The 12,507-nt window shown below is 34.0% G+C and overlaps 1 protein-coding gene across 3 annotated transcripts in view; it reads left to right on the top strand.

Moving 5' to 3' along the window:
* The window catches only part of GLRB (glycine receptor beta), a 102,022-nt gene that overhangs the window by 65,577 nt on the left and 23,938 nt on the right, over nt 1–12,507 (top strand). For all 3 annotated transcript variants that reach the window (XM_043566752.1, XM_043566762.1, XM_043566771.1), the window contains one exon: nt 1,802–1,954. In XM_043566752.1, coding sequence (XP_043422687.1) covers nt 1,802–1,954 — 153 coding nt within the window. The remainder of the gene's footprint in view (nt 1–1,801; nt 1,955–12,507) is intronic.

Here is a 12,507-nt window from a genome sequence, read left to right as displayed (position 1 = left end):
CCCTATCTCACATGTGCTAGGTAAATGTAAAATTAAATTGAGTAAGTGATGCTATTGCAAAGCCAGGTACTTTAGAACTACTTTTAAGGAGTACTGGGAGCCTCTTAATTGCAGAAAATGGGACTTTTAAAAGATTCTATTTTGGAAATTTTGCACATAATTGTTAGTTAGAAACATATGTTCTTGTTTGTCCAGGCAGGAAGTTAAGATGAGTGGTGGGGAACAGAAAAGGGAGGGAGGTTTCATTATTTGACCTTTTGCATCTTTTTAAAACCTATGCACAATTTAAATTAATTGCCTGGTTTTAATGAAATTAAAATTAAAAAAAGAGACAAACATTCTGCATTTTTTTTTGTTTTCTGATATAATATGGAAACATTTGGCATAAGTAGAATTTACTGCAGTTCAAATCAACTCTTTATTTTTGTTACATATTTAGCCCTAATATGTTTCTAATCTCTCAGAGGTGGCGATGATTATGATTCACACTGGGGAAAAGATAGGGTTCTAATCTAAGTTATTTAATAAGAGGACGTGAATAGCCATTCTTTTATTTAACATTCTTTAATTGTGCCACTCTTGCCATAAATACCATTAATGAATAAAAATGAAGACTGTTCTAGTGCCAGAAGTGTATATATCCTTCCTAACTAGGAAAATCAGATAAATATTGCTTTTAAAATTTAAAATAGTAAAAAGCAATATTTTCCTTTCCCCACAATTATTTTATGTGTTCATTTATCATTCATTTATATATTTCCACATTTTAAAATAACAAGGTTTAAGCTGAACACAACTGGAGATATTTTAACTTTTTGGCATTTGCACATAACCTTGCTTTTGTTTGAATGGCTAACGACAATTTTATCAAAATTAAGCACTGTAGGCCTTAAATATTATATTTAATTTGCTAACTGAAAGAACTAAAACATTTAAAAAAAATAATCTCAAACATCTAGAAGTGTGTCTTCTATTCCAGTGCTAGGAGAATATTTTGTCACTTATTTTGTTTCTCAAGTCAGCAAAGGCTATTATGAGGCTGCCCATAATTTGTGATTAACCGGGGGACTAGTAGTGTCATGGCATCTCTAGAATTATGCTGTAATGCAATTTCTGCATTTGTCTCCGCTTGTGAAAATGAGATCCTCTGCCTCATAAAGCATGCTTGAGGGTCTAGAGTGGAGGAGAGAATTGAGAAGAACGTTGGATATTTGCCCTTTATAATTTTTTATCTACATAGATTGAAAACACATATTTCTTATTGCTGCTAACATTTACTTCCAATACTCTTAACTTTTAAGGTTTAAGTACGCATAGGAGTTATTGTAGACTGCCATACTTTCTAGATAAGAAGTGGTACATGTAGCTGAAAAATTATACTGATAATGCGTAGTCGTGGAGTGTTTCTTTTTAGACTTGTTCCACTTTGATTTACTGCTCCCTATATGACTCCTTTAGATCAATTGCTCTGAGAGGACCCATGGGTAATGAAAAGTTTAAGTTCATTGCGAATTCTCTGAACAAAGACTTAAAAGCTGAGATGTTGACATAGTGGCACAGCATGTGGTATCTATTTCTCGATGCCATAATAAAGTTGTGAAAGGTCAGGTGAGACAGGTCCCATAATGTCAACCTTTTGCATCAAATGAATTATATATTTATAGAAAAAAAATCTTTTTCTGAGTTTACTTTGTGAAACTGCCTCAAATGGAAGTGACTTACAATTTATAGGTACATCGTTGATTTTTGCAGTTGCACGTGGGTGAGCACCTCATATTTCTAACATGTTTGTTTCTGAAAGGGTACTACACATGTGTGGAAGTCATCTTCACCCTGAGGAGACAGGTCGGGTTTTACATGATGGGTGTCTATGCCCCCACCCTGCTGATAGTGGTTCTCTCCTGGCTTTCCTTCTGGATCAACCCGGACGCAAGCGCTGCCAGAGTGCCCCTGGGTAAAGCGTTCTGTGCTTCTCTCTCGATGTCTGACGTGGGTTATGTCCTTGCCTAACTGTGTAATCAACTATTTTCAAACAGAACTGTAGAATTGAAGGCAACCTTTTTCTTTTCTTTTTTAGGCTTCCTTCAAAACTTGACATCGTACTGTATTTTCTCAGTGTTTATGCAGTCAATAATTAAACTAAGTTTTTTTCTTCTTTCATGTCTTTGGGTATTTTAAACAGCTGATCTGTCCAACTTTGACTCTTGTGAAATAATTATTAAGAAGTGATTTCCACAGGTAACTAAAGTCTAAAAGCCGCAATAGTGCCAGACGTAAAAACAAAACTATACTGATGAGAATCTTTCTCAGTGATATTTTATACTATCTCATGCTCTTCACTGGGGAGTATGTGGTACAATTTATCTTTTTAAAAGTGACTTTACATCATTTTCTTTTTTTTTAAGTTTTTTTTAAGGTGTAGTTTTGAGAGACAGAGAGACAGAGACAGAGAAGCAGAGAGAGAGGGAGACACAGAATCCGAAGCAGGCTCCAGGCTCTGAGCTGTCAGCACAAAGCCTGATGTGGGGCTCGAACCCATGAAACATGAGATCGTGACCTGAGCTGACGTTGGACACTTAACCAACTGAGCCGCCCCATCTTTGCATCATTTTCTTAAACATCGGATATTGTGTGCTGTATCATCAGGAGTGGCTAGGGAGAAGAAGAGCTGGTTATCTATGTTCTCTTATTTGTTATTGTTAATGCTCTGTCACATAGAAACATCATTAGCCAGTCTTAAAATTGTGTCTGTATAGGGGTGAAAAAGTCTTTGCTTTGTGAAGTAATCAAGAGCCCTACTAGTGGGTGAAGTGAATAATCTTGAAAATAAGGATTTTGTTACAACAAATTTTGATTGTTTGGAATGTTTTAAAATGTTTCATTTCCGTGTGTGTGTGTGTGTGTGTGTGTGTGTGTGCGCGTGTGTGTGTGTTCTCTGACTTTCACCTGGAACTTATATAGGTAGGGCTGTGGTATATCTGACCTCTTGGTGACTGATTGCTTGCAGCATTTTATTTTTTATTTCCATCAAAAAGGCTTTGTGCAAATCTCCCCCCAGACTTGTTAGGGGAATTAAATGAAATACAGATTTTAAAGAGTAGAAAACCAGGAAAGAAGCAATGAAAATGACAGTTTTACTTGAATAAGACATTTGGTGATTTACATTTAATAAAAGCCACAGAGACCAAATCTACATCTTAATGACCAAAAATGTAGGAGATTTCATCCTAGCGGTTATGTATGTATAATGAAGACAATGGCAACTCATAGATTAATTCATTTAGGGGATGAGAATTAACTATGTAGTATGTTGAACTGAGAATAAAACTACTGGAAAACTAGATTTGTATTCTTAGACTTGTCAAAAATATCATCCATTTCCCCCGAGTAGTCAATTTTTTGCTTATTAAAAATATCTTACTCTTATGCACCAATATAAATTGAAATGTCAGACTTTCAAGAGTACTCTGGAGACACTTAAATCCCTGATATGTCCTTGAAGGATTTTTCTCTGTAAATCCCCATCTATTGCAGGAGTTCTGACATAAGGTCCCTGAGCTGTCCACTTAACGTCCAGTAGACCTGTTGTATGGAGCAGAAGTATTTCATGGTTGAAAATCAGTCCCTCGAGTTCCACTTGGATTTCAATTCCTGCTCTCTGTCTAAATTGTGACAATTTAGATAACAAACAGATCTAACCTCTTTAAACATACTCTGTTGAAATGTCAACAGGTATCAAAAAATACTCAAGGGGTTACTTGGAGAACTGAAAATATGAGTGTAAAGTGCTTATTACACATTCAGGAGTTAATAATATGCCACATGTATACATTACTTTACACTTTGTAAAGCACGTTTACCCTCTTGATTCATTCAGCAAGTATTTAGTGTGTGCCAACTGTGTACTAAGCAATATTCAAGAAGATGGGCACATAGCTAACAAAGTAAATAGCTAAGAGATAGTTAATAAAATAGATTAAACAAAAGAAAACCTCTAAGCCTCAATGAGTATGTATTTTTTTGGAAAGAAATAGACATCAATAAGTACAATATATGATGTATAAGACGGTGACATATAACTTCCAGTTATAAAACAAGTCATGGAAATGGAAAGTACAAAATAGGGGATATAGTCAATTATATTGTAATAACAGGGTGTGGTGACAGATGATGACTGTATGTAATTATGGTGAGCACTGGGCAGTGTATAGAATTGCTGAATCACTCTGTTGTACACTTGGAACCAATATAACATTGTATGTCAACTACACTTCAATTAAAAAAAAAAATCCTAACGTCCGGGAATGTTGAAAGATAGTGACATAAGGACAGAGAGTTCAGGGACAGCAGCCTGCTTTTAGGGAACTGTTGAAAGAGAAGTGATATTGGGTAAAAATGTGATGGAGGTAAAGAAATAAATCACGGTGGATATCTAGGAAAGAATGGGCTGGGTTAGTGATCATCAAGGCCAGCATTCCTATGGCAGGAGCATGTGTGGAGTACTTTGGGAACACCAAGAAAGCCAGTGTGGCTGGATCAGAATAAGTGAAAGGGTGATGTCAGAAAGACAGTAAAAGGGAGGAGATGTGTAATATGTCCTAAGGTGTTCTGATTATTTTGGCTTTTATTCAAAGTGAAATGGGAAGCCCTTGAGGGCTTTTCCCGCAGGATGTGCTTTAAATTTTAACAGATCTCAGGGCACCTGGGTGGCTCATTCAGTTGAGCATCAGACTTGATTTCAGCTCAGGTCATGATCCCAGGGTCGTGGGATTGAGCTCCCCCATGTCGGGCTCTGCACTGAGCATGGAGCTTGCTTGAAATTCTCTCTGCCTCCCCCCAAATCAATAAATAAAAATAAGAAAATAAATAAATTTTAACAAATTCTCCTTGCCTCTTTGTTTAGAACCCGCTAAAATGGGGCATGGGTGGGGGCAAGGAAATCAGTTAAGAAGCTATTTTAGGGGTGCCTGGGTGACTCGGTCGGTTGGGAGTCTGACTTCAGCTCAGGTCATGATCTCACGGTCCGTGAGTTCGAGCCCCGCGTCAGGCTCCGTGCTGACAGCTCAGAGCCTGGGGCCTGTTTCGGATTCTGTGTCTCCCTCTCTCTCTGACCCTCCCCCATTCATGCTCTGTCTCCCTCTGTCTCAAAAATAAATAAATGTTAAAAAAATTTTTTAAAAAAAGAAGCTATTTTAATAATCTAAGTGAAATGATCACGGTATGAGCCAGAGGGTAGAGATGCTCATAATAAATGATGGATATGGTAGAGATAAAGAGATGTGTAGATGTGTTGTATGTAGGATTTAAGAAAGTAGAATCGAAGCTGACCTCAAAGGGTTTTTGGTTTTGTATTTGTTTTTTGTTTGTCTGTTTGAGAAACTAGAGGGATGAAATTACCACTTAGTGACATGGGAAACGCTGCATGTAAAAGAGGTTTGAGAAGGTGGGAAGATGAGGAGCTTGGTTTTGGACATGTTAAGTTTGAGATCTCTTTTAGGTAGAGATATCAGATAGTTGGCTATACAAGTATGGAGTTTTTAAGAGAGATCAAGCCTGGAGGTAAGAACTTTAGATTTGTAAGAACATAGATGGTCTTTAACGTGAGGAGACTGGAGTGCAGGTGGACGTATAAAGGTTAAACCCTTGAGACTGAGAAGATGAGCAACAACCAGTATGATGCAGTTTCCTAGGAGCCAAACGGGGAAAGCATTTCTAGGTTAAAGGAGTGCTCAGTCAAGCTGCTTGCCAATCAAGTAAGTTTGGGGCTAACTATTGTCATTGGATTCATTAACCTGGAGAAGTCACTGGTGTCCATGATAAGAACAGTTTCTGTAGAGTGAACAGAGGAAAGCTTGATTGGAGTGACTTCAAGAGAGAATGGTGGCATCTGGGGAGGAACTAGAGGCATCCAGTAGAAACAACACGCTGGAGATTGTCAGCTGTAAAAAGAAAAAGAGAATGGGGAAATAGCTGGGGTGGGAATAGGAGTTGAGAGGGTTTCTGGTTTTTGTTTAAGACGGACAAAAATCTTAGCATGTTTATATTTAGAGGAAAACAACCAATAACAAAGGAAAAAATGAGAGATGGAAGAAGTGCAGGAGCAGAATTTGAGAAGTGAGAGGGGATGAGGTCAGGTAGACAGATTGGCCTTTTCGAGGACAAAGTGGATTGGTCCCAGGGATCAGCAAACTCTTCCTGTGAAGGGCCAGATAGTAAATACTCTATGTTTGTGGGCCATATGGTTTTTGGTCCAACTCCTAAATCTGTTGTTGTAGCATTAAAGGCAGCCTTAGACAATACATAATTGAATGGGTGTCCTATGCATCAGTTTACTAATCCTTGGTCTTCAATATCAGGAGGGAAGGCAGAGTATATAGGTATAGACAGAGATAGGTAAGTAGACATGGTAGTGGGGGCTTGTGAATGATTTTGTTTTCTCAGTAAAATAGGAAGAAAGGTCATGAGTTGCAAGTGAGATAGGATAGACTGTTGTGAGTTTGAAGAGAGAAGGTAGTGAATGGACAGGGGACATATACAATGCTTGCTGTGATTATGGGCTTCCTGAGGTTAGTGATTATAAATTTCAACTAAGATCATTCAGTATGTTGGGATGATTATCTCTAGCCACACCCACTAAAAGAAAACTAGAGGATAGGAATATATTTGTTTTTGAGATGTATCCATGTTGTTGCTCATGTTTATATTTGACTCCGTATAATTGTTGGGCAGTATTTCATAGTTTATTTTTCCACTCCACAGTTGATGGACATTTAGATCATTTCTAGGTTTGGGTTATTATAAATAACCCAAATGTTGTTTTCAATAATTGTGTACAAGTCTCTGTATGGACATATGTTTTTATTACTCTTGGATAAATACCCAGGAATAAGATTTCTGGATTTTAAAGTAAAACTATGTTTTACTTTTTGAAAAACTTTTATTTTATTTTTACTAAGTTTTTAATTTCAATTCCAGTATAGTTAATGTACAGTGTTATATTAGTTTCATATGTACAGTATAGTGTTTCAACAATTCTATATATTACTCAATGCTCATCATGAGTGTACTCTTTAATCGCCATCACCTGTTTCACACCCCCCCCCCACCCGCCACCTGCCCTCTGGTAACCATCAGTTTTTTCTCTATAGTTAAGAGTCTGTTTCTTGGTTTGCTTTTCTCTCTTTCTTTCTCCCTCCTTTTGTTTTTTTCCTTTTGCTCATTTGTTTTGTTTCTTAAATTCCTCATATGAGTGAAATAATGTGATGTCTTTCTCTGACTGACTTATTTCACTTAGCATTATACTGTCTATCTCTAGCTCCATCCATGTTGTTGCAAATGATGATTTCATTCTTTTTATGGCTGAATAATATTCCATGGCATGTATATATGTGATATATATATATGTGTATATATATATATATGTGATATATATATATATATATATATATATATATATATATATATGTATAGTATGTTTGTGTGTGTGTGTGTGTGTGTGTGTGTGTGTGTGTGTGTACAGAGGTGCATGCATTCCTTTGAATTAGTGTTTTTTAAATTTTGGGGTAAATACTCAGTGGTAGTTCTATTTTTAACTTTTTGAGGAACCTCCATACTCTTTTCCACAGTATCTGTACCAGTTTGCATTCCCACCAACAATGTACAAGGGTTGTTTTCCCCCACATTTTCCCTAACATTTATTGTTTCTTGTGTTGTTGATTTTAGCCATGCTGACAGGTGTGAGGTGATATCAAGATACACTTACTTTTATAAAATACTGAGATACTATTTCTCAAAAAGATGGTACCATTTTGCATTCTTACCAGTTGCTTCAAATACTCCCCAACATTTAATTTTCTTACTTCATTGTGGTATTTCTACTATAATGTTGAATAGAATTGTTGACAATTGTTATTCCTGATTCTAGTAGAAATAACAGCCATTCACTATTAAGTGTGATAGTAGCTGTAGATTTTTTGTAGATGTCTTAATTGAATTGAGTAGATTTCCTTTGCTTCCCTAGTTGGCTGAGAGTTGTTTTTTTTATCATGTATGATAAAATTTAGTTGAATTTAAATTTGATTGAATTTTGCCAAATTCTTTTTCTGCATATACTTAAATATTTAGATGGGTTTTCTTTATTTTGGTGAATTATATTCATTGATTTCTAGATGTTACATGAGTTGCAAGAATTATTAGCACAAAATATTTTCATAATATTCCCTTATCCTTTTAATGTCTGGCTATTAGTGGTATGTCAGATTTAATTCTTGATATTGTTAAATTGTGAATTTTCTTTTTCCTGATTATTCTAGCTGAAGGCTTATTTTTTTTTTGATATTTTTAAAATATCAGTAACTATTTCATTTATTTTTTTCTATTTTCCTTTTGGTTGATTTTTAGCTCTTTATTAATTTCTTCTTTTTAATTACTTTGCATTTAATTCGATCTCTCTTTGATGCTTAAAGTGAAAACTCAGATAATTGATTTTAGATCTTTTTTTCTTTTTAAACAGGAGCATTTAAAGTTATAAATAGATATATTCTTTCAGTTAAAAATGTTTTCTAATTTACCTTGTGATTTCTTCATTGGCCCATGGATTCTGTTTGATTTCCAAATATTTACTTTTAATAAGTACCTGATAATGATTTTAATTTTATTTAAATGCTTTGTCAGAGAATATGATTTCAAACTTTTTGTTTATTCAGACTTTTTTTTTTATGGCCTAGCCTAACATGTATCTCCTGGTAACCATACCACATTCCCTTGCAAAGTATATTTGTCACTGTTGGATGTAGTGTTCTGTAAATATCAAGTTGGTTGATAGTACTGTTGAAATCTTTTATGCCTTTTGTCTAGTTATTTTTACAGCTATTGTTGAGAGAGTTGTTAAAAATCTCCAACTATATAAAATTATGCTGTAGGTATTTAGAAGCTCTGTTACTAAACCTATACATATTTATAATTTTATCTAAAAGAGAAATAATATTACTTTAATGTACTACTTAATATATCATATTACTTTAATAAAAAGATATTCCATGCAAATGGAAACAAAAAGAAAGCTAGAGAAGCTATACTTATATAAACAAAATAGACTTAAAATACAGACTGTAATGAGACCAAGAAAGGCATTACACAATGATAAAGAGGTCAATCCAACAAGATGATATAATTTTTACAAATATTTATGCACCCAACATGGAAGAACCTAAATTAATAAAGCAAACATTCCCAGACCTAAAGGAAGAAATAGACAGCAATCCATAATAGTAGGGGACTTTAATCCCCCCCCCCCCATTTACACCAATGCCTAGATTACTCCAACAGAAAATCAATAAACATCAGTCTTAAATGGCACATTAGAGCATATGTACGTAACAGCTACTTACAGAATATTCAATCTAAGAGCAACAGAATACATATTCTTCTCAAGTGTACATAGAACAATTTTCAAGATAGATCATATGTTAGGCCACAAAACAAGTTTTAATAAATTTAAGAGGATTGAAATCACATCAAGCAGTTTTCCAAACCACAGCAATATGAAACTAGAAATTAATAACACTAAGAAAACTGGAAATTCCGCACGTTTCTGGAGATTAAACAACATATACCTACACAACCAGAGGATCAAAAATAGAAATCAAAAGAGAAATTAAAAAATACCTTGAGACAAATGAAAATGAAAATGTAACATACCAAAATTTATAGATGCAGCAAATGCAGTTTTAAGAGGGAAGTCTATAGTAATAAATGCCTACCTCAGGAAACAAGAGAAGTCTCATATAAACAACCTAACTTTATATCTGAAAGAACTAGGAAAAGAAGAACAAATGAAGTCCAAACTAAGTTGAAGGCAGGAACTAAAAATTATAGTAGGAAAAAATGGAGACTAAAAGACAATAGAAAAGATCAATGAAACTAAGAGCTGACTCTTTGAAAACATAAACAAAATTGACACACCCTTAATTAGACTCACCAAGAAACAAAAAGAGAGAAAACTCAAATCAATAAAATCAGGAAAGAAAGAGGAGACATTACAACTAATATCAGGGGATACAAAGGATCCCAAGGGACTCTTAGGAATAATTATATACCAACAAATGGACAACTGAGGCAAAATGGATAAATCCCTAGAACTATACAACCTACCAAGCCTGAATCATGATGAAATAGCAAATTTGAACAGATAACAAAAATTACCAGTAAGGAGATTGAATCAGTAATCAGAAACCTCTCAACAAACAAAAGCTCCAGACCAGACACATCACTGGTGAATTCTACCAAACATTAAAGAAGAATTAATATCATTTTTTTTCTCAAACTCTTCCAAACAATAGGAGAAGGAAGAACTCCTCTAAACGTATTTTACAAGGTCAGCATTACTCTGATACCAAAATCAGACAAGAATACCACACACAAAAAAATAAAAATTACAGGCCAATATCCCTGATCAATATACCTGCAGAAATCCTCAACCAAATATTAGCAGACCTGTTTCAAAAATACATTAAAAAGATCATACACAATGATCAAGTGGAATTTATTCCAGGGATGCAAGAATGGTTCAATATCTGTAAATCAATCAGTGTGATATACCACATTAACAAAATGAATGATAAAACTCCTATGATTATCTCAATAGATGCAGAAAAAGCATTTGATACATTTAACATCCACTTATAGTAAAAATCTTGTAAGAAGGTGGATATAGAGAGAATGTACCTCAACATAATAAAAGCCATATGTGACAAGCCCACAGCCAACATTATACCCAACAGTACTCTAAGATCAGAAACAAGACAAGGATGGCCACTCTTGCTATTTTTATTTAACATAGTGTTGGAAATACTAGTCAGAGTCATTAGGCAAGAAAAAGAAATAAAAAAATCATCCAAAATGGAAAGGAAGAAGTAAAACTGTCATTATTTATAGATGACATATTATATTCAGAAAACTGTAAAGACTCTATCAAAATACTGCTAGAACTAATAAGTGAATTCAGTGAAGTTTCAAGATAGTCTGTTGTTTCTTTACACTAATTATGAACTATCAGAGAAATTAAGAAAGCAATCCTATTTACAGTTGCATTAAAAGCATAAAATACTTAGGAATAAATTTAACCAAGAATGTGAAACAGCTATATGAAAACTGTAAGTCATTAATGAAGTAAATTGAAGACAGTGCAGATAAAGAAAAATATATTCCATACCCATGGATTTGAAGATTAATATTGTTAAAATGTCTATACTACTCCAAGCAATATGCAAATTCAGTGGAATCTCTATCAAGATTACAATAGTATTTTTCACAGAAATAGAATAATCCTAAAATTTTTGTGTGGACACTAAAGATCCCAAATCTTGAGAAAGCAAAGCAAAGGTGGAGGCAGTATTTCAAACTATACTACAAAGCTGTAGCAATTAGAACAGTGTGGTAAAAAAGAGACACATAGTTCAGTGAAACAATAGGGACCTCAGAAATAAACCCATATATATATATATATATGTCAAAATAAACCCATATATATATATATATATATATATATATATGGCAGTATTTCAAACTATACTACAAAGCTGTAGCAATTAGAACAGTGTGGTAAAAAAGAGACACATAGTTCAGTGAAACAATAGGGACCTCAGAAATAAACCCATATATATATATATATATATATATATATATATATATGTCAAAATAAACCCATATATATATATATATGTCAAAATAAACCCATATATATATATATATATATATATATATGTATATATATATATATATATATGTCAATTAATTTATGACAGGTGAGCCAAGAATGTATAATTGGAAAAGGGCAGTCTCTTCAATAGTGTTTGGAAAATTGGACAATCACCTGCCAAAGAATGAAACTGAACCATTTTCTTATACCCTACACAAAAATTAACTCAAAGGGGATTAAAGACTTGACTATAAGACTTGAAACCATAAATCTCCTGGAAAATAACAGGTGATAAGCTCCTTGATATAGATCTTGGTCAATCTTGATGATTTTAGCAAAAGCAAAAATAAACAAGTGGGACTATACCAAACTAAAAAACTTCTGCACAGCAAAGGAAACCATCAATAAAATGAAAAAATAATCTACTGAATTGAAGAAAGTAATTGCAAATCATATATCTGATAACAGGCTAATATTGAAAATATGCAGACTCATACGGCTCAAAAACAAAAAGAAAACAAAAAAAGCAGAAAAACCAAAAATAAAAGTCCAGTTAAAAAATGGGCAGCAGACTTGAATAGGCAACATCTAATTGGTCAACAAACACATGAAAAGATGCTAAACATTCTCCTAATCTCATTTGAATTTACCTTTTCCATTGTTAACAGACATGAAAGCTCCCTCTATGAATTTTAGGTACAGGCTTTTGTCTGTAGCTCTTTCTCTGAGTATGGAAGTAATTATTGAAGCAACTTTTTGTAATACTCTTAAGTAAATTATGCATAACACTCCATTTCTCTGGTACATAT

Source organism: Prionailurus bengalensis, chromosome B1, assembly GCF_016509475.1.
Source record: "Prionailurus bengalensis isolate Pbe53 chromosome B1, Fcat_Pben_1.1_paternal_pri, whole genome shotgun sequence".
In the NCBI taxonomy this organism is placed as follows: domain Eukaryota; kingdom Metazoa; phylum Chordata; class Mammalia; order Carnivora; family Felidae; genus Prionailurus; species Prionailurus bengalensis.
This window is presented reverse-complemented; position numbering and strand designations above follow the sequence as displayed.